Below are 19,652 nucleotides of genomic sequence, written 5' to 3'. Positions count from 1 at the left end.
ACACTCTACAGTATTTTATGCTCATTTTACAGATGAGGAAGAAACTCAAACTGATTAACTTGACCTAAGTTCCACAGCTGGTATACTGCAGACTGAATTTGAATCCACGTTTACTTAGCTCTAAAAATCTTGCTCTTTCTACTACACATAGTAAGAAGTTTCAAAGTCCTGTAAAATCAAGGATTATTCAGCAGGAAGTAGGTCCCCCCAAAATAAAAAGCATTGATTAAAGTCAGTAAATGAAAAATATAATACTGAGTTTAGCAGTCTTTCTAAACTATTGTAGTTTTCATAATTACTTACTTATCTGAAACAGTCCTTGTCTTCAATAGTGCTGCTGTATAACAGATGGCTGCTGACTTTGGAAGGCTTATATCTGTAATAATAATGCTCAACTTAGGTAAGAATCACAAAAATATCTTTTTTTTTTTTTTTTGGCTTTTTGCCTTTTCTAGGGCTGCTCCCACGGCACATGGAGGTTCTCAGGTTAAGGGTCGAATCGGAGCTGTAGCCGCTGGCCTACACCAGAGCCACAGCAATGTGGGATCCGAGCCGAGTCTGTGACCTACACCTCAGCTCATGGCAACACAGGATCGTTAACCCACTGAGCAAGGCCAGGGATCAAACCAGCAACCTCATGGTTCCTAGTCGGATTCGTTAACCACTGAGCCACAATGGGAACTCCCACAAAAATATCATTATTTTTTTTTTCTTTTTAGGGCTGCACACATGGCATATGGAAGTTCCTAGACTAGGGGTTGATTTGGAGCTACAGCTGCCAGCTTATGCCACAGCCACAGCAATGCAAGATCCGAGTTATGTCTGCAACCTACATCACACCTCATGGTAACACAGGATCTTTAACCCACTGAGTGAGGCCAGGGATCAAACCCAAATTCTCAGGGATCCTGGCTGGGTTTGTTAACCACTGAGCTATAATGGAAACTCTAGGACAAAGTTGCTTTTTTTTTTTTTGGTCTTTTTAGGGCCGCACCTGCAGCATATGGAGGTTCCCAAGCTAGGGGTCTAATCGGAGCTGTAGCTGCCGGCTTACACCACAGCCACAGCAACACTGGATCCGAGCCACATCTGTGACCTGCACCACAGCTCACGGCAACGCTGGATCCTTAACCCACTGAGCGAGGCCAGGGATTGAACCTGCAACCTCATGATTCCTAGTCGGATTTGTTAACCACTGAGCCACGATGGGAACTCCCAAGACAATTTTTAATAAGAATAATTCATAGTGCAAATTCAACAGATATAACATAGTAGTAAAAGCACATGGACATGTAATGAGAAGACCTGATTTGAATCTTGATTCTACTTTTTTTTTTTTGGCTGCACCTGCAGCATGTGGAAGTTCCCAGGCAACAGATCAAAACCAAACCACAGCAGTGACAATGCTGAACCCTTAACTGCTAGGCCTCCAGGGAACTCCCAAGCAGCAACTTCTTTAATCTCAGTTTTCTCTTCTCAAAATAGAGAAATAGTACTCTTCTAGGAGAGAGTAAATTAAAGCATGTTGATAGCCCTCACACATGATGGTAAAAGTACTTAACAAATGTTTATAATAATACTATACTAGGAAAAGGCATAGTATAGTTATAACTATGTAAAAACTCTACCTATTCACAAAGAAAAACTAAGATTAAAAAAAGAATTAACAGTAGTAAAATTCGGGTTATATAGCCACTTTTCTTCTTCCTATGTTTTTTGCATTTTCTACATTAAGTGACGGATTTTTTAAATAAAAGAAATGGAGGTATTTCCTGGTGGCCTAGCAGTTAAAGGATCTGGTATTGTCACCTGGGTGGCTCGGGTTTGATCTCTGGCCTGGAAACTTCTGCATGCTGTGGGCAAGCCCAAAAAGAAAAGAAAAGAAATTGTGAACTAAAATGAAATTAATTATATAAATTCTTTCTTAAAGAATGCCCCAGATAAGAGTTCCCATTATGGCTCAGCCTGACACAGTCTCCATGAGGATACAGGTTTGATGCCTGGCCTTGCTCAGTGGGTTAAGGATCCGGCATTGCCTCAAACTGCAGCACAGCTTGCAGATGCAGCTTGGATCTGGTGTTGCCATGGCTATGGCACAGGCCTTCGGCTGTGGCTCCACTTCAACTCCTAACCCAGGAATGTCTATGGGCTGTAGGTGTGACCATTTAAAACAAACAAACAAACAAAGAATGCCCAAAATAATGTTATCAGAAGAGTAAGATTACAAAACTCTCTGTATTCCAGAGTTAGACCGGCAAATGGAGAACTAAAGAAGTAAACTTGCTTTTAACTTTTACATGATTCTAAAAGGGTAAAAACTCAGGACTCATAAAAGTAACTGAAAACATAGAAGCATATATAGGTTGTTAGTTTTGTTTTAGTTTTAATGATAAGTCATATCTGATTTTTCATATTTGGTCCCTAGGCTTGTTCATCCCAAGTGTCATTAGCAGGCTGTGCCTCTGATAAGTAACATATGGAAAAAATTTCTCACAAATTTCTCCATGAGCCTTACTATTCTAAAGCACTTCTTAAGGATTCCAGATGTTTAAAAGAAATAAACTTCTCTTTCCAAGTGTAACACATTGCAAACTTTCCCAGTTATGGGGGTTCCCAAGCTAATGAGTAGGGGCTTACAACAGGACAGTATGAATAAATGACTTACTGTGTTCTGCTATAGTAAAAGATATGACCAGAAATATTATGTTAGGAAGTTTTCAGCTTCTGATCAAATGCTGAAGTCTCACTCAGAATGAAGAGGCAATGTTTCTTAAAAATTCTCCCAACTCTTTTTGTGGTAAACTAGCACTGTTACAGAATAATAAAAAGAGCCAACATATATTGACTTCTTACTGTTGGAAGACTTAGTAAACACATGAAATACCTAAATTTAAGTTCAGGCTTGCCACTTAACTGGCTAGGAAATCTTACCCAATTATTTAACCTTCTTCAACTCCAGTTTCCTTGTTTACGAACTGGAGATAGTAAAAATATTTGTCCTACTAATCTCACAGGACTGTTATAAGAATCAGATGAGATAATAAATTACATTTTATAACTAAAAAGCATGTAAAATGTTACTCTGAATTACTCTTATGTATACTGTTAAGCAACTTCTGTTAGCTTTCCCTGACACTCCAAAACAAATGAGATAGCTAGTACCCCATACTTCTTCAGTTACCTCACCTAACATACTATGCTTCAATATGACTACTGTTCACTTGCCTGTATGTTCCACTAAACTGTAAACCCTATGAGGGCTAAGTCCATGTCTTCTTATTCACTGTTGTATTCCAAATGCCTCAATCACATCATGCTCCATAAACAAATGAATAACTCTTTTTTTTTTCCCCTTCCTTGGCCACCCTGCAGCATATGGAGCTCCTGAGCCAAGCAGCTGCAGCAAGGTCAGATCCTTAACCCATTATGCTGGGCCAAGGATCAAACCCATGTCCTAGTGCTCCAGTGACACCACCAATCCCATTGCACCACAGCAGGAACTCCTAAATGAATAAATCTTGACAGAAGTTAAGTTCCTCCTTGCAGTCTTTTGCTATCAAAAGTATGGTAAAGGAGTTCCCATCATAGCTCAATGGAAATGAATCTGACTAGTATCCATGAGGACGCAGGTTCGATCTCTGGCCTTGCTCAGTGGGTTAAGGATCTGGCGTTGCCGTGAGCCGCAATTTGGACAGCAGGTGCAGCTTGGATCAGGCGTTGCTGTGGCTGTGGTGTAGGCCAGTGGCTACTGCTCTGATTCGACCCCTAGCTTAGGAACCTCCACGTGCCCCAGGTGTGGCCCTAAAAAGACAAAAAAAAAAAAAAAAAATTACTGGTAAAAGAGCAACCTGAAACCACAGATCCTAAATAGTGACTGGTAAGAATGAAAAGAGAAAATCACAGAAATATCAGAGTAGGATCATATTTATGATTACTTGATTGAAATAAAAAATACTTTAACCATGCTATCAACTAAGAGAATTATTGCTCACCGTCATATTTTGCTAGGACTGCTTGAACATCTGCATAGGCCTGTAATTCTAAAAGTGACTCTAGGAGATTTTCATGGATGTTCAACATGGTAAGAGGAGGAAATTCTTTCATCAACTGCATATTAAAAGGAAAAAGAGATTAAAATTATAGCAAAGGAACTCAACAGAGCTGAATTAGATTCATTGAAGCAGAAATTCTTTTGTTTCTTAATAAAACTTGAAACTCAACCTCTAAGAAATCTATGTTATAAAAATGATCAATTAAAAAACAGTGATTCTGCATTAACTTAACTGGCAACTTAAAACAGATTTTCAGTTTTTGAAGGAATAAAAATAAGGTCAAGTCATCAAACTTACATCTCTCATTATTTTTACTGCTTCTCTTATTCTTCCTAATTTTCTTGCACACATTGCTAGTCTTCTTTTAATATATACTAGTACGTTGGTATCTCTCCCTATTCAAAAAAACAACAAATGACACAACTATCACTTTTATGTTATGGCCTGTTATTTCATTAACATATTATCCATTAATTTTATCTGCTTATTCTGAAAGGTTTAATTAAAATCAAATTGTGTCAGAATGGAAGAATATTAATAATTGCTGGATCTGGGTGATGAACACTGAGGGTCCATTATACTGCTCTCTCTAGTTTTACAGATGTTTGAAGTTTTTAATCAAAGGCTTAAGTATATAAATATATACTGAATTACTTTTGTGTCTAATTTTTTCTTTAGCCATGCCTGTGGCATGCAGAAGTTCCCAGGCCAGGGAATGAATCCATGCCACAGCAGTGACAATTTCAGATCCTTAATCCACTGAGCCACCAGGGAACTCCTTACATTGAATTACTTTTGCCTCTACCATTAAGTCTTCTGAGTACAGTATATATAATTTGGGTATACTCGACAAGTGCATTTTAATATTAAAATAAAAGATATACATTAACAGGAAGAAATAACATTCTATTGTTACATAAATAGTCTATTAATATTCTCTATTATTTTTACTGACAAAAATATTAAAACAAAATTTTTATGGCTAGTGTATTTTTGCTCAATAGCAAGTAAGTAACAAACTACAAACCACTTCTAGAAAGGGCTAACAAATATTTCTGTAACTATCTCATAACTATATTAGAGATTATGCAAAGACAAATGGCATGATATTTTTACAGATATAGTTTCATTAATTCCATACTGAAAAATTATGTACTCCCACAGTTGTGTGTTATAACAACATACACTAATGAAACATACTATATACATCGATATTTAGATGGAAAACACTATCCAAATTTTAATTTCCACAAACAAATGATTTAGAACTTAGCTGCTAGCAGATAATGCATTACATAAACGTATTTCAATTTATTGACCATTATTTGCCAAAATCATGAAACTAAAACCCTCTGGCTACACAAAATGGCAGGAAGCAGCAGGACTGCAAATTCCAATATCTTTGGTAAATGTATCAATCATAACTGGTAAAGTATGCCTAAAAGTGGAAAGAAAGGACCTCAGTTGCTATGGCCTATATAATCTCAAACACATCACAGAGAAAAATCAACCAAAGAAAGAGTCAATACCAAGTATGAGGCTAGGTTTTGGGCTAAAGGGGCTACTCTCTGGCACTACATTAAGATATATGCAGTTGGAAGAGAGAATCAAATGGTATACCTCCACTACTGTCTGGGGGTAAAGGTGAGGATAAAAGTAATAGCTGCTTATCATTACTAGAAGACTCTCCTGAATCTTCAGAATTTTTGAGTTGTGTTTATCAATGACCAGCAAGCACAACTCTCGCATGAAATAAATACCGTTAAATTTCAGAGCAGCACATTTCTCAGTAACCAGAGCAGATCTGTTCCCTTCTCTAGCTCATACACATTTCTGTCTTACTGATTTGAATAGACTTATCTCTTATGAAAAGTAGCTGACCTCTAAGTATTAAGTTTTTTTTAATTTTTGCCATTTTGTGTTTTAAACATAAAAGAGGCGGTTACAGGAGCTAAAAGACAGGTTCAAATTCGCTTACTCAGTTGAGCTTCATGCTGAGGACTTTGGTGCTGGCACTGCTGTGACTGCCTATAAATTGTTTCTCCTGCCTTGAGTGCTTGTTTAAATAACTTTTCAGCATCTACAATAGTTGTTGCTTCTTCCTCAGCCAGTAGAACATATGCCGTGGCACAGCTATAATGAAAGCAAATAAGGCAATTTTAAGAAAAATGGTAAAGCAAGTATTTTCTTCTGGGTATGTCTTTTTGTTCTATGTCACATTTCCCTATCTTCATCTATACTTTCCATCTCTTGAAGAAGAAAACTTCATTCAATCTTTTAATTTATTAGGAGTATATTGGTATATTCTTTACATATGTTTCTACAACTTTTCCATTTTCTTATCCTTTTCTGTCTTTTTTTACTTCTGTATCCATTGTTTGACCCTTTATTCTGTATTTTCCATTTGTGGAAGAGGGGAGAAAAGAAAATATACAAGAAGTTATCTGTACAGATGTGATAAGTTCATTTGAGTAATAAAAAAAAAAGTTGTTATCTGAAAAGTAGTTCAAGGAACTAAATGGTTCTAATGGTCATGCTCGTCTTAGTCCCTATATACTTTGTAATATCCATCTAATGGGGACAAACATGGAAGAGCATGATGGTTGAAAATAAAGTCCCATAGCCAACTAGGCACCTTTAACATTTGACTCAGAAATGTATCATTCTATGACTAAACCTTTTTCCCAACCCTGAGTATTGCCTTGCATGCTGCCCCATCTTCTCTTGGACTTAAACACAATTGTACTGCAGGAAAACCTCTCTGGGTCTGAATTCTAGCTTTTTCCTCCTACACTCCTACTCTCACTCACATCCATGCTTAGTTCAAGTTTCTTTTCTTAACCTCACTAAAACAAAGAAATTTCTCTTTCTATCTTTTAAAGTCAAAAGCTAGCTAATATGACAAACTAACTTAGGTTTAGGCAAAAAGAGAAAAAAAATCTCCTTTCCATTTCTAGAAATAACAAGTACATCTCTTCTGGAGGGATGTTCTAGTTCTGATTATCTAAGTCCGTATTATATAGTATTGCAGTTATTGGCCACATGTAGTTAGTTATAGAGCACTTGAAATGTGTCTCATCTGAATTGAGATGTATAAAATGCATACCAGCAAGCATACGGTCAGTGTAAAATGCACACTAGATTTTCAAGACTTAGAAGAATGTATAATACTTCGTTAATAGTTTTTTAAAATATTGATTACTCTGTTAAAATAATACTTAAAAATTTTTGAATATAGCTAAATAAAACATGTCACTTAAATTAATTTCACCTTTTTCTTTTTGCTTTTTAAATATGGCTATCAGAAAATTTAAAGTTACATATATAGTTTGCACTATATTTCTACTGAATAATGTTTAAGGCAAGAGGAGATAAAGTATTGGTAAAAGTACAAGGCCAGGCATGAAACAAGCGATAGCAAGGTAGCAATCAAACAACTGAGGTCAAGAAGGGTCTTTCAGATACAAAAAAGAGATTATTTCCCCTTAAAAATCTCTTGTTACTTGTTCAAAAGCACTTTAAATGAAGATGTTAATACAGGATTAATTTTACAAATACTTGATGAATTTTACTACTGGGAAAGTTTTTTGGTTTTTTTTGTTTGTTTGTTTTGTTTTTGTCTTTTTGCCATTTTCTTGGGCCACTCTTGTGGCATATGAAGGTTCCCAGGCTAGGGGTCGAATCAGAACTGTAGTCCCCAGTCTACGCCAGAGCCACAGCAATGCGGGATCCGAGCCGAGTCTGCAACCTACACCACAGCTCATGTCAACGCCGGATCCTTAACCCACTGAGCAAGGCCAGGGATCGCACCCGCAACCTCATGGTTCCTAGTTGGATTTGTTAACCACTGTGCCACGACGGGAACTCCAGGGGAGGTTTTTTTTAATTGAGGTCAAATACATATAACAGAATTAATCATTTTAAAGAATATAATTCAGGGACTTTTAATATATTTACAAGGTTCTTTCATGTTAGCATGTAGCAGTACTCCATTCCTTTTCATGACTGAATAATATTCCATTGAATGACTTTATGTACATATATTAAGTTGATACAAGGAGCTATAAAAATTAATTCTGTTAATATTAAAATAATTAAGTTAGAGCTATGTTTTACTTATTTTGAATTCTCTTCTCATGCCTCCAATTCCACTAGCAGCTATATTTCTCAAGCTGAATGAATGCTTTAAATGAAAAGACTTAAAAACAAAATTAAAACAGGTGGCATAAGTATTTCAGTATTTTTTAACTATCAAGGATTATCACCAATTAGATCAGTATTCTCCATTTTAAAAAGTATTTCTAGCATAATTTCTATTCAAAAGCATAGAAATTTTATAACTTCAGAAGCAAAATACAGATGTCAATAAACACTGCAAATTTTGCCTCTAGTATGCAAAAAGAGAAAGGTGGGTATTAATGACTCCAAGGGTCTTAGGAGCAGACAAAAGGAAACAAAATCATTTGCTTGGATTTCCTTCAAAACAAACATATTTTTTCATATATTCCAAACTTACTTACTCATTGTTTAATTCTAAAGCTTGATAGGCTGCTTTGATTCGAGCTGGAGGATTTCTTTCCCTCCATGCCTTCTGCATAACTGTGGGAAAAATATTTCAAAAAATAGATGAGATGGTAAACATAATTATATGCAAAACTATGAAGAAGGAGTTAGAAGAGTAAACAAAGATTTAAATAATATGTTCTTAAACATGAGAAACAAGGAATTGGGGTGCTAACTCACATTAACCTTAAGAAAGATTTACATTAAATTTGGATGCTTCATACGTAATAAAAAAAATATTCTTTCTCTGATTCATATGAATAATAACATGGACAGTACTTAGTAAGTTAATTACATCATAATTATACATGAACATTTATATATTTAAATGTATATTAAAATTGGTTTGAGTGACATCAGATTATAATATATGAAATATTCTTTTATCCTCTTTAAATGGTTCTATAGAACTATGAAAAATATACAAAACACTTAAAAAACAAATATTTGTCTAACCAATGATTCAATCCATGAAGAATGTTTGAATTTTCATTTTATATAAAAAGGGGGGGAGGATTTCATTTAGAATACAGTATATTTATGGGAAATGTCAGTCTCAGTATACTAAGATTTAAGAAAAGCCTGAATTAGGATCTCTCTGGAATAACAATATGAGTTTTATTATCATTTACTGCACCAAAATGAAAATTTCACACTAAGCAAAGTTTCTTAAAAATTAAACCAACAAATAAACAGATCCATGAAATTATCTGGCCTATTTCAATTTTGATAAGAAAAATAGAGAATCTATGAATGTTGCTTTTGGAACAAAACCGACAACTGTCCAGAAAAGAATGATGTGGAAAATGTTTGAGTTTTCCTTTGGAAACAAAATATTAGTCTTGGCTTAGGAAAGGAGACAATATATTCTACTTGTGTAACAAAAATGCATTTGTCATATCAAACATGTCACCAGCTAGCTGACAGCTAATATTTCCTGAACTTGACAAATTGATCTAAGTCAGCACTCACATGATAATAACCAGGTAAAGAGTAGTATTTTGCTTAAATATTAAAATATTACATACAAATCAAATATAATATTTGACTTACCATTTTTGATGATGAGGCTCTCTTTTATAAGTTACATGATATTTTCAGGTCAAATTTTGACAGTGAATATTACAGTTTAAATGCTTATTTGAAAAAAAAAAATAAAAGGAGTTCCCATTGTGACACAGTGGAAACAAATCCAACTAGGAACCATGAGGTTGCGGGTTCGATCCCTGGCCTTGCTCAGTGGGTTAAGGATCCATCGTTGCTGTGAGCTGTGGTGTAGGTCGCAGACACGGCTCAGACCTGGTGTTGCTGTGGCTGTGGCATAGGCCGGCAGCTGTAGCTCTGATTGGATCCCTAGCCTGGGAACCTCCATATGCTGCAGGTATGGCCCTAAAAAGCTAAATAAATAAATAAATAAAGAGTTATTTGATATTCTAGCATATGAAGTGTATTTAGTAACCTATTTAACCAGTTCTCTTTTGATGGATAATAGTTACATCCATTTTTTGCTAATGTAGAAATATCATGATAACCATCTTTCAACATCTATTTTTGTATACCTGACCAAATATTTCATTTTTAGAAGTGGAATGGCTGGTTAAAATGTATGCATCTTTTAAAAGAATTTGGATATATACTCCCAAACTCCTCTCAATAATTTAACCAGTTGTATTAATTTACATTTTTAGGCAGTGCAGGAGAGCGACTATTTCCCTACTTAGTAACAGTGAGTGGTATAAACCTTTGATAATTTAATACATCAAAATTATCTCTTTTTATTTGCAGTTGTTCTATTTCTAGTAAGGTCATCTAATCTCCCAATAATCATTTTTTAAAGCTTTTTTTCCTTATTCTTGTGTTTTCAAATGCTCTATCCAGCATATCAAGATTATTTCTCACAAATAATGCAAATCCAAGCTAAAGGGGAAAGGGAAAATAGAGAAAGAAAAATATATACTTCTTTTTTTTTTAAATATATTTTGCACATACATGCCTGCAGCATGTGGAAGTTCCTGGGCCAGGGATCTAACCCATGCCACAGCCATAACCAGAGCCACAGCACTGACAAAGCCAGATCTTTAACTCACTGAGCCATGAGGGAACTCCTATACTTTTCCCTAAAACAAGGTTTAGGAATTTAAAGTAATATGCTGATTTAGTATTCAACTGTCCTAAGAACTCTTTATATGCTTTATAAATAACACAAGCAGTTAGCAATTCAATCAACTTTATCTTCCAAGTTAAATAATATTCTAATATGCTAACAAGCAGGAGAGACTAGCACTCATCCCAAGACTAGGGGTCACAAATATAAATGCCTGCAGAGACCAGTCAGAAAACAAATGAGTGAACTAAAAGCACATGTACTATCTAAAACAGAGTCATACCTCAAGTCTGATTACTGCCAAATGGAAATTTGCATCCAGTTTTGCCATATTTTCCCAATTAACAGGGTAAATCTGGAGTTTACTGCTAAATCTACTGAATTTTTTTTTTTTTTTTTTTTTTAGCCACACCTGTGGAATGTGGAAGTTCCCAGGCCAGAGATCAAACCCAAGCCACAGTAGAGACCACTGCAGTGACAACACCGGTTACTTAACCTGCTGCTTCACTAGAGAATTCCTAAATCTCTTGATTTAAAAATGTTAGGGGAAAAAAAAAATCCACGAAAACAAATTATCCAAAAAACACTGCTGGCTGGTGCTAAGGATATGTCTGGTTTCTGTCTTAGATAAATAAATAAACCAGATAAGAACAAAAATCCAATAATTTAGTAATTACTGATGACAATGGCAGAGAGAAATTTGTCACATTACACATACAGACACATCTGTCTTTTTAAAATATAAAACTATAGACATAAATCATCAATTTTATGTGTGTCTAAAAAGATCAATAGGGAACCAACAGTCCATTTCTGGATTACCATTCGCGGATAAAGTATAGTTCAGTCTTTGGCTGGGATTATGCATACCTCTAGACATATTACACAAAACTTTGCAAGGACCAAAATGGGACACATAGTTTTAGGAGATTCAATTTCTAAAGCTTCAGCTTTATATGACTGTTTCCTATAACTGATCTATCTGAAGAATATTCCTCTGATTGGTCCACTTGTCATGCTGGTTTTCCTTTCCTACCCAACATCTGCTCACCTCCACTCCCAAGCTCCCAGAAAGATATTACCTTCTCTTACTTTACAAAAGAAAAGGCCTAGTATTTCCCTAGCGGTGCACCAGGTTAAGGATCCAGCATTGTCACTGCTGTGGCTCAGGTCACACTGCAGTGATATGGGTTCGATCCCTGGTCCAGGAACTTCCACATGCCACGGGTAGAGCCAAGGAAAAAAAACAAAACAAAAAAAGCCTCCTTTCCAATGTGCATTGCCAGAAAGTGTAAAAATCTCCAGATGCCACAGGGATAATTCAATGTTTGGGTTTGGGGGACAACTTTGTTTCTTTTTTTTTTTTTTTTGGCCACCCTGTGGAATGTGGAGTTCCCAGGCAAGGGGTCAGATCTGAGCCGCACTTGTGACCTACACTGCAGCTGTGGCAACGCTGGATCCTTTAACCCACTCTGCTAGGCTGATGGAACCTATGTCCAGGCACTGCAGAGGCACCACCAATCCCGTTGTGCCACAGCAGAAACTCTAGATGACAACCATTTTTAATCAAGGCACATATAACTGGGGTCTGTGCCCTTTATTTATTTAACAGTGAAACTCAGCATTAGAAACAGAGTATTCTGGGAGTTCCCTGGTGACACAACAGGTTAAGGATCCAGTATTGTCATTGCTGTGGCACAGGTTTGAACCCTGGCCTGGGAAATTTCTCATGCCAAGGGCACGGCCAGAAAAAAAAAAAAAAAAAAAAGAGTATTCTGACCCTTGGATGTTCTGAATTCAAGTATATTGTTAGAGTGGGGAGGGAATGATAATTTTTATCAGTTCCATTTATCAGCACCCCTTCTTCCCTTACTATCAAAGCATGCACTGCTCCTAAGAGAACATCCCCTCATAGTAAGCAAAGAAAGCATAAGTAAGGGATAATAAAGACAGTGGAATCTTGTTTTGGCCAAGTGATAAGCTCAAGGCAATGCTCCAAGATTTATCTATCTTAGAATCTGAATTCAGAAGAGAGATGGCTGTCATGGGGATGCATGTTAACATGGTTACATGAATTAAAAAAATGAAGTCTGATATTATTTTCTGACAGAAAATAAGTCTGATTTGGCTGATAGGAATGACAATGGAATTCACCCAGCCAATTAGGTTATATGGAGGACATTTTCCAAAGTTGAAAGCTCCAAATATGTAGCTCCAAGGATTTGACAAAAATCTACATCTTTATGGTCACAAGAAATTTAAATTTTAAACTATTTATACAAAAAATGTTTATTGGGAGTTCCCATTGTGGCTCAGCAGTTAATAAACCTGACTAGTATCCATGAGGATATGGGTTTGATCCCTGCCATCACTCAGTGGGTTAAGGATCTGGTGTCGCCATGAGCTCTGGTGTAGGTCACAGATGTGGTCTGGATCCTGAGTTACTGTCGCTGTAGTGTAGGCTGGCAGCTACAGCTCCAATTCAACCCCTAGCCTGGGAACGTCCATATGCTGTGGATGTGGCCCCCAAAAGACCAAAAAAAAAAAATTGTTTATTGTTGAAAAGCACTTAAGTGTGATATGGGACTCTCAAGGACAAAATAATTATAATAAAATCATATAAAGGTATGGAATGGATATAAGTTCAATAAGAAAAAGTACTTATATAAAATGTATTACCATGAAAGCATTTGCTCATATATTTTTCAGTGAAATACATTTAAATATAGGGTATTCTAATTTTATTTTTAAATTATAAAATATGTTAAAAATTACATTCTTTGTAATTTTTTAACCGTATGATGTGGCATTAAAAACACGTGGGAGTTCCTTTGTGGCACACTGGGTAAGGGTCCAGCATTGTCACTGCTGTGGCTTGGGTCACTGCTGTGGCACAGGTTCAATCCCTGGCCCAGGAACTTCCATATGCCTCTAGCCTGGCCAAAAAATAGTGTGAAGGGATAAATAGTTTTCAAAATTCTTTTAGGAGGTATGTAAACAAAAATGTTTTAAGACCTCAGCTTTAGTAGATAGCCCTTGTTGCTACCTCAAAAGCCTACCAAGGTGTGTGACTCTGCCCATGAGAAGGAGGTAAAGTCTAAATTTCTAGAGTCACTCCAGTCCTTAAAGTTAATGTAACGATACTGATTCTTTCCACTGCTGTTATTTCCCCAACACCTACACTTTTGCCACTAATATAAACATTAAAGGTATAAACATAAAGCAATTCCCTTTTTCTTATTTGCAGCTAGGCAACCATACCAAAGATCTTGGGTTTCCTATTACCACATACCCTTACTATATTTAATGCAGCAGAGATACACAATGAACTCACTTCAATGCTGGAAAACTGGCTATTTTTCAGACCCTAATTATTGGTGATTTTCTTCTGTCTAAAAATGTGGTGAGGAGAAGCAGAAATAGTGTAGGAGTTAAGAGCCAGACCTGACTTTGAAACCCAGCTTTATCATTTATTAGCTGAGTGATTTAGGGTGTTTTACTCGTTTCCCTATTTGCCTCAGTTCCTTTAAAATGAGGTTGAATCCAACTAGGAACCATGAAGTTGTGGGTTCAATCCCTGGCCTTGCTCAGTGGGTTAAGGATCCGGTGTTGCTGTGAACTGTAGTGTAGTTCGAAGATGCAGCTCAGATCCCACATTGCTGTGGCTGTGGCGTAGGCCGACAGCTACAACTCCAGCTGAGCCCCTAGCCTGGGAACCTCCATATGCCGTGGGTGCGGCCCTAAAAAGACAAAAATTAAAAAAAAAATAAAATGAGGTTGATAATAGTAGTTATAAAGTGTATGAGAAGATTAAATTACTATATTTATATAAAATGCTTAGAAGAGTTCTTGGCACATAGTAAGTGCTATACAAGTACGAGCTATTACTAGCAAAATTGCTCAAGACACCTGTGACATCTAGGCTAGTTAATCCTTCATATTTTCATCAATAAATAAACATTAATATTTAAACTATACCAGGCAATGTTCTAGATGATAGGGATTCAAAGATGATGAGAGTATAATTCCTACTTTCCAGAGTTTCATACATTAACAGAGAGAACAAATATTAAAACAAAATGATAACATTAACAAATAAATGTTTATAGTTGAATAAATTAGCTAAAATTATCTCTGATGTTTGGACTAAGTACTATAGAACTACAAAAGATCAGAGGTTTCTTAGAGAATGAGATTTTTAATTTTGAAGGATAGAAGTAGAAGCATAGAAAAGGAGGGACAGAGCATTCAAAACAGTTGTGATAAAGATCCCTGATTTAAGCCAAACATTTAAGAGTTTCAATACTTTTGTCTACAGAGATTAGCGAGAAGTAAACAGACATTTCTATGCTTTTCTACCACTTTACATGCATCTCCGACTTAGGACTGGAATAAAACATACCCCAATTTTCTCTACATGCTAAACCCAATGTTTAACTTTGTCTTACTCCTTTATTTCATGTATAATTGTAGGTGTTAATTTCTCAGACCAAAACTTGGTACACTCTTCTCTGCTTAAGTATTGCTATATTTGATCTGAAAGTTTTTTAAGTAATAAAACAATTTAATATTTTTATAAAATACTTCAATTCTTTATAAGACAAGAAGGTAGGATAATAACTTAGTTTATACTCATAATTAGTTTCAACTTAATCTGGGTTCTTATCAATGATGCAAATAACTTCAAGCCAAATAACTTTGTATATTATAATAATTCTAAAAAATGTTTAAAATAATTTTTATGACTACTGTTTACCTGATGAGCAGCTATAACACATACCTATGTCTGATGGACGTAAAAAGTCCGTGTCACAGGTGAAAAAAGTCTGATGGTCCTGAGCTGACAAATTCATGTCATAATATGTAAGTGGCTCTTTACCAGTCACCCAAGTGTATCTTCACCAAAACACAAGAAAATATGTAAATTGAACATTAAAGAGCATCTGTCTGCTACAACAGACATTATTTAAAATTCAAAAATATACTGCTATGAATTTTATTTCAGGATGTTTTAAAAGCTTATTATAATCAATAAAACAAGAGATAAGCTATACAAACTACTTAGAGTATAATAATAAAACATCAAAAACCAAAAGGGAAAGAGTTCCTGTTGTGGCTCAGTGGGTTAAGAATCTGACTAGTCTCCATGAGGATGCAGGTTCCATCCCTGGCCTCACTCAGTGGGTTAAGGATCTGGCATTGCCACAAGCTGCAGCATAGGTCACAGATGCAGCTCAGATCCCATGTGGTTGTGGCTGTGGCTGTGGCCGGCAGCTGCAGCTCCAATTTGAACTCTAGCCTGGGACCTTTCATATGCCACAAGTACGGCCCTAAAAAAAAGCAAAAAAACAACAACAAGAAAAAAGAAAACAAATGAACAAAAAAACCCAAAAGCAAAAAGACTAGATTATTCAACAAACAGTGCTTCAAAATTGAATTTGAAGGGATAAGACAATTTGACTTGGATATATACCTTAATAAGTATACTTAAAAAAATTCTTAGTGAATTAGAATTAAGAGTAGGGAGTTCCTGTCGTGGTACAGTGGTTAACGAATCCGACTAGGAACCTTGAGGTTGCGGGTTCGATCCCTGCCCTTGCTCAGTGGGTTAACCGCATTGCTGTGAGCTGTGGTGTAGGCTGCAGATGCGGTTCGGATCCCACGTTGCTGTGGCTCTGGCGTAGGCTGGTGGCTACAGGTCCAATTCGACCCCTAGCCTGGGAACCTCCAAATGCCGAGGAAGTGGCCCAAGAAATGGCAAAAAGACAAAACAAAAAACAAAAACAAAACAAAACAAAACAAAAAGAGTAAACTACATGAGTTCCCATTGTGGCGCAGCAGAAACAAATCCGACTAAGAACCATGAGGTTTCGGGTTCAATCCCTGGCATTGCTCAGTGGGTTAAGGATCCAGTGTTGCTGTGAGATGCGGTGTAGGTCACAGATGTGGCTTGGATTCTTAGTTGCTGTGGCTGTGGTGTAGGCCGGCAGCTGTAGCTGTGATTGGACCCCTAGCCTGGGAACCTCCATATGCTGCAGGTGCAGCCCTAAAAAAGCAAAAAAATGAATAAAAAGAAAAAAAAACAAGAGTAAACTACAAAGAAACTATAAGACAGGTTAATTTTTACTAGATGGCAAGATGATTAAGGTTTTTCAAAGCATGAAAGCAAAAAGAATCTTTTTTCAGATTTTACTAAAAAAGAAATTTAAACTTTTGGAGTTCCTGTCGTGGCTCAGCAGTTAACGAACCCGACTTGCATCCATGAGGACTTGGGTTCGATCCCTGGCTTCGCTCAGTGGGTTAAGGATCTGGTGTTGCTCTGAGCTGTAGTGTAAGTCACAGATGTGTCTTGGATTCCTCATTGCTGTGGCCATGGCGTAGGCCGGCAGCTACAGCTCCGTTTCGATCCCTAGCCTGGGAACCTCTATATGCTGTGGGTGCCGCCCTCAAGAGACAAAAAACAAAAATAAAAACAAAAAAAAGAAATTTAAACTTTTGGCGTTCCCATCGTGGCTCAACAGAAATGAATCTGACTAGCATCCACAAGGATGCGGGCTCAATCCCTGTCATCACTCAGTGGGTTAAGAATCTGGCATTGCCATGAGCTGTGAGGTCCGTCACAGAAGCGGCTCGGATCTGATGTTGCTGTGGATGTGGTGTGGGCCAGCAGCTGTAGCTCCGATTGGACCCCTAGTCTGGAAACCTCCATATGCCGCAGGTATGGCCCTAAAAAGCAAAAAAAAAAAAAATACTGGAGTTCCCACTAGACAAGGACCCAGCATTTGTCTCTGTCATGGCACAGGTTTGATTCCCAGCCTGGTGCAGCAGGTTAAGGATACAACGTTGCCATAGCTGTAGCATAGGTCATAGCTGTGGGTCACATTCGATCCCTGGCCCTAGAACTTCCATTTGCTGTGAGTGAGGCCAAAAAATAAAAATTTTTTTAATTTAGAAAATAATAAAAATAATTTTTAAAAATAAATAAAACTACTATGCCCTGTACTATTGTACAAATGAAATTTATATTCACATTCAGATTGATATTTTCTGGTGGCTCTTCAAATAAATTTTGAAATTGAGCACATATGCACAGGAATATGCTGACATTTGTAATTTTTTTCTTGATCTCAGGAATTCTTTGAGAAAGCTTTCTGGGAGTTCCCATTGAGGCTCAATGGATTAAGAACGCAACTAGTATCTATGAGGATTAAGCGCCAAATGTATATTTATTATATATACCAAACATATGGTTCATAATTTAAAAGTAAGTACAGGAGTTCCCATCGTGGCGCAGTGGTTAACGAAGCCGACTAGGAACCATGAGGTTGCGGGTTCGGTCCCTGCCCTTGCTCAGGGGGTTAACGATCCGGCGTTGCCGTGAGCTGTCGTGTAGGTTGCAGACGCGGCTCGGATCCTACGTTGCTGTGGCTCTGGCGTAGGCCGGTGGCTACAGCTCCGATTCGACCCCTAGCCTGGGAACCTCCATATGCCGCGGGAGCGGCCCAAGAAATAACTAAAAAGACAAAAAAAAAAAAAAAAAAAAAAAGTAAGTACAGTCAAGATGTTGCCAATTAAATCTTGGGATAATAGTTTTACTTTATTATATATCAGAATCTCTAACTAGAAGAGCTGGGGTCTATTAATAAAAACAAATGATTTCATAAATTTACTCTAAAACCAATGCCATAATTATATGAAAGCACAATGTAATACCTCCTATATTCTGCTCCTCTGAAGAGATTTAGAGGATTTCTCCATACCTTGCATTCTAAAAAACAAAGAGAAAAAAGGGAATAATGAGACAATTTAATCAAATGCAGTTAAATTTCTATTTAACTGACATTTATTGTATAGTCGCTATATGCTAAGCACAGTGCTAGCCACATACAACACAAAGATGAATAAGGCATGGATCACCCCTGCTGTCATGCAGCATACAGTCAAGTCCAGTCATTCCTTTCTTTCTGTCGCCATAGCATTTGGTTCACTATTCATGTATAGTACTTACAATATTACAGTGTGAGTATATGTTTGGTTTTCTGCTTCTCCCTTTAGAATATGAGCTCATTTTTTGTATTTCTGGAACCTACCACAGCATTTGGAACTAACTCGTTTAACTGAATTAAATGTAGCCTGAGAATTAGTTATTTAAACTGCATAAAAGTGCTATGGTAGAGATACATGTTGCTCCAAGAGATAAGGAAGTTATTAAGTTTGCTCTGGGGAAATTAAGGAAGATTTTAGAAAGGAGGTGACATTTAAACTTGAACCACTGTAAAGGATGAGTAGAAGGTTGCCAGATGAACAATCTAAGCAGAGGAAGTTATCAGCATTGTTAGGTTAGAGTACATGGTACAGAGGGAGAGAGAGCTGTAAGTGAGGCCAGAAAATAGATTATGAGAAACTGATGAAGGAGCTTATATACTATATAAAGAGTTTAGATAATATCCTGAGTCAGTCAGGAGCCATCAAAGGTTTATAAACAGAAAAACAACAAATATCAGGTCTTTATTTAGATCAGTGGTTCTCAAACTATGATTCATAGAACAGAAAAGTAACAACTCATTTCATAATAAATGCTGAGACATTATTCACCTTTTTAACATGTTGCCTTGAACTCCATGCTGAGAGTGTGGGCTTTCTTAAATTTTATGCCCCAAGCACCTGACTTGCCTCACACTAGCCCCAGTCCTGCAAAGTTGAGCTGATAGTGCAAAATCAATAGCTGGTAAAACTGCTGGTTTTATAATAGTAGTCATTAGATTCCTTACCCCCACCTCCGTAAACAAGGCAACCAAGTATGGTGACTGCTTCCAGTATAAGCAATTGTTTTTTGAGCTGAACGTTCCATTTTTGCTTCATGGAACATCATTTTTACTTGAAAGAGCCATCAAGAGATAAACTTATGATTATTTGGACAGATATCTGGCAGA

General features: G+C 36.8%; 1 protein-coding gene across 49 annotated transcripts in view; it reads right to left on the bottom strand.

The window, feature by feature from the left end:
• Positions 1-19,652, bottom strand: part of ST7L (suppression of tumorigenicity 7 like) — a 187,498-nt gene that overhangs the window by 156,383 nt on the left and 11,463 nt on the right. For 33 of the 49 annotated variants that reach the window (XR_014844487.1, XR_014844486.1, XR_014844483.1 and 30 more), the window contains 7 exons: positions 18,433-18,487; positions 15,500-15,615; positions 8,573-8,651; positions 6,031-6,185; positions 4,350-4,447; positions 3,993-4,107; positions 304-376 (listed from right to left, as the gene is read on the bottom strand). Coding sequence is in view for 30 of the 49 variants with exons in the window: in XM_085023609.1 (XP_084879735.1) it covers positions 304-376; positions 3,993-4,107; positions 4,350-4,447; positions 6,031-6,185; positions 8,573-8,651; positions 15,500-15,615; positions 18,433-18,487 (691 nt within the window). In the remaining 19 variants the exon portion in view is untranslated. Of the gene's footprint in view, positions 1-303; positions 377-3,992; positions 4,108-4,349; positions 4,448-6,030; positions 6,186-8,572; positions 10,628-13,655; positions 15,616-18,432; positions 18,488-19,652 lie in introns of all 49 variants that reach the window. The other 16 variants (XR_014844493.1, XR_014844492.1, XR_014844491.1 and 13 more) reach the window with 3 other exon arrangements.

The sequence above is a fragment of the Sus scrofa genome, chromosome 4, assembly GCF_054392235.1.
Source record: "Sus scrofa isolate SSC_HxYL_T2T_F1_AM1 chromosome 4, Sscrofa_HxYL_maternal_Yorkshire_Landrace_v2.0, whole genome shotgun sequence".
NCBI lineage: Eukaryota > Metazoa > Chordata > Mammalia > Artiodactyla > Suidae > Sus > Sus scrofa.
Note: the sequence above shows the minus strand (reverse complement) of the source record. Positions and strands in the feature narration are given on the sequence as shown.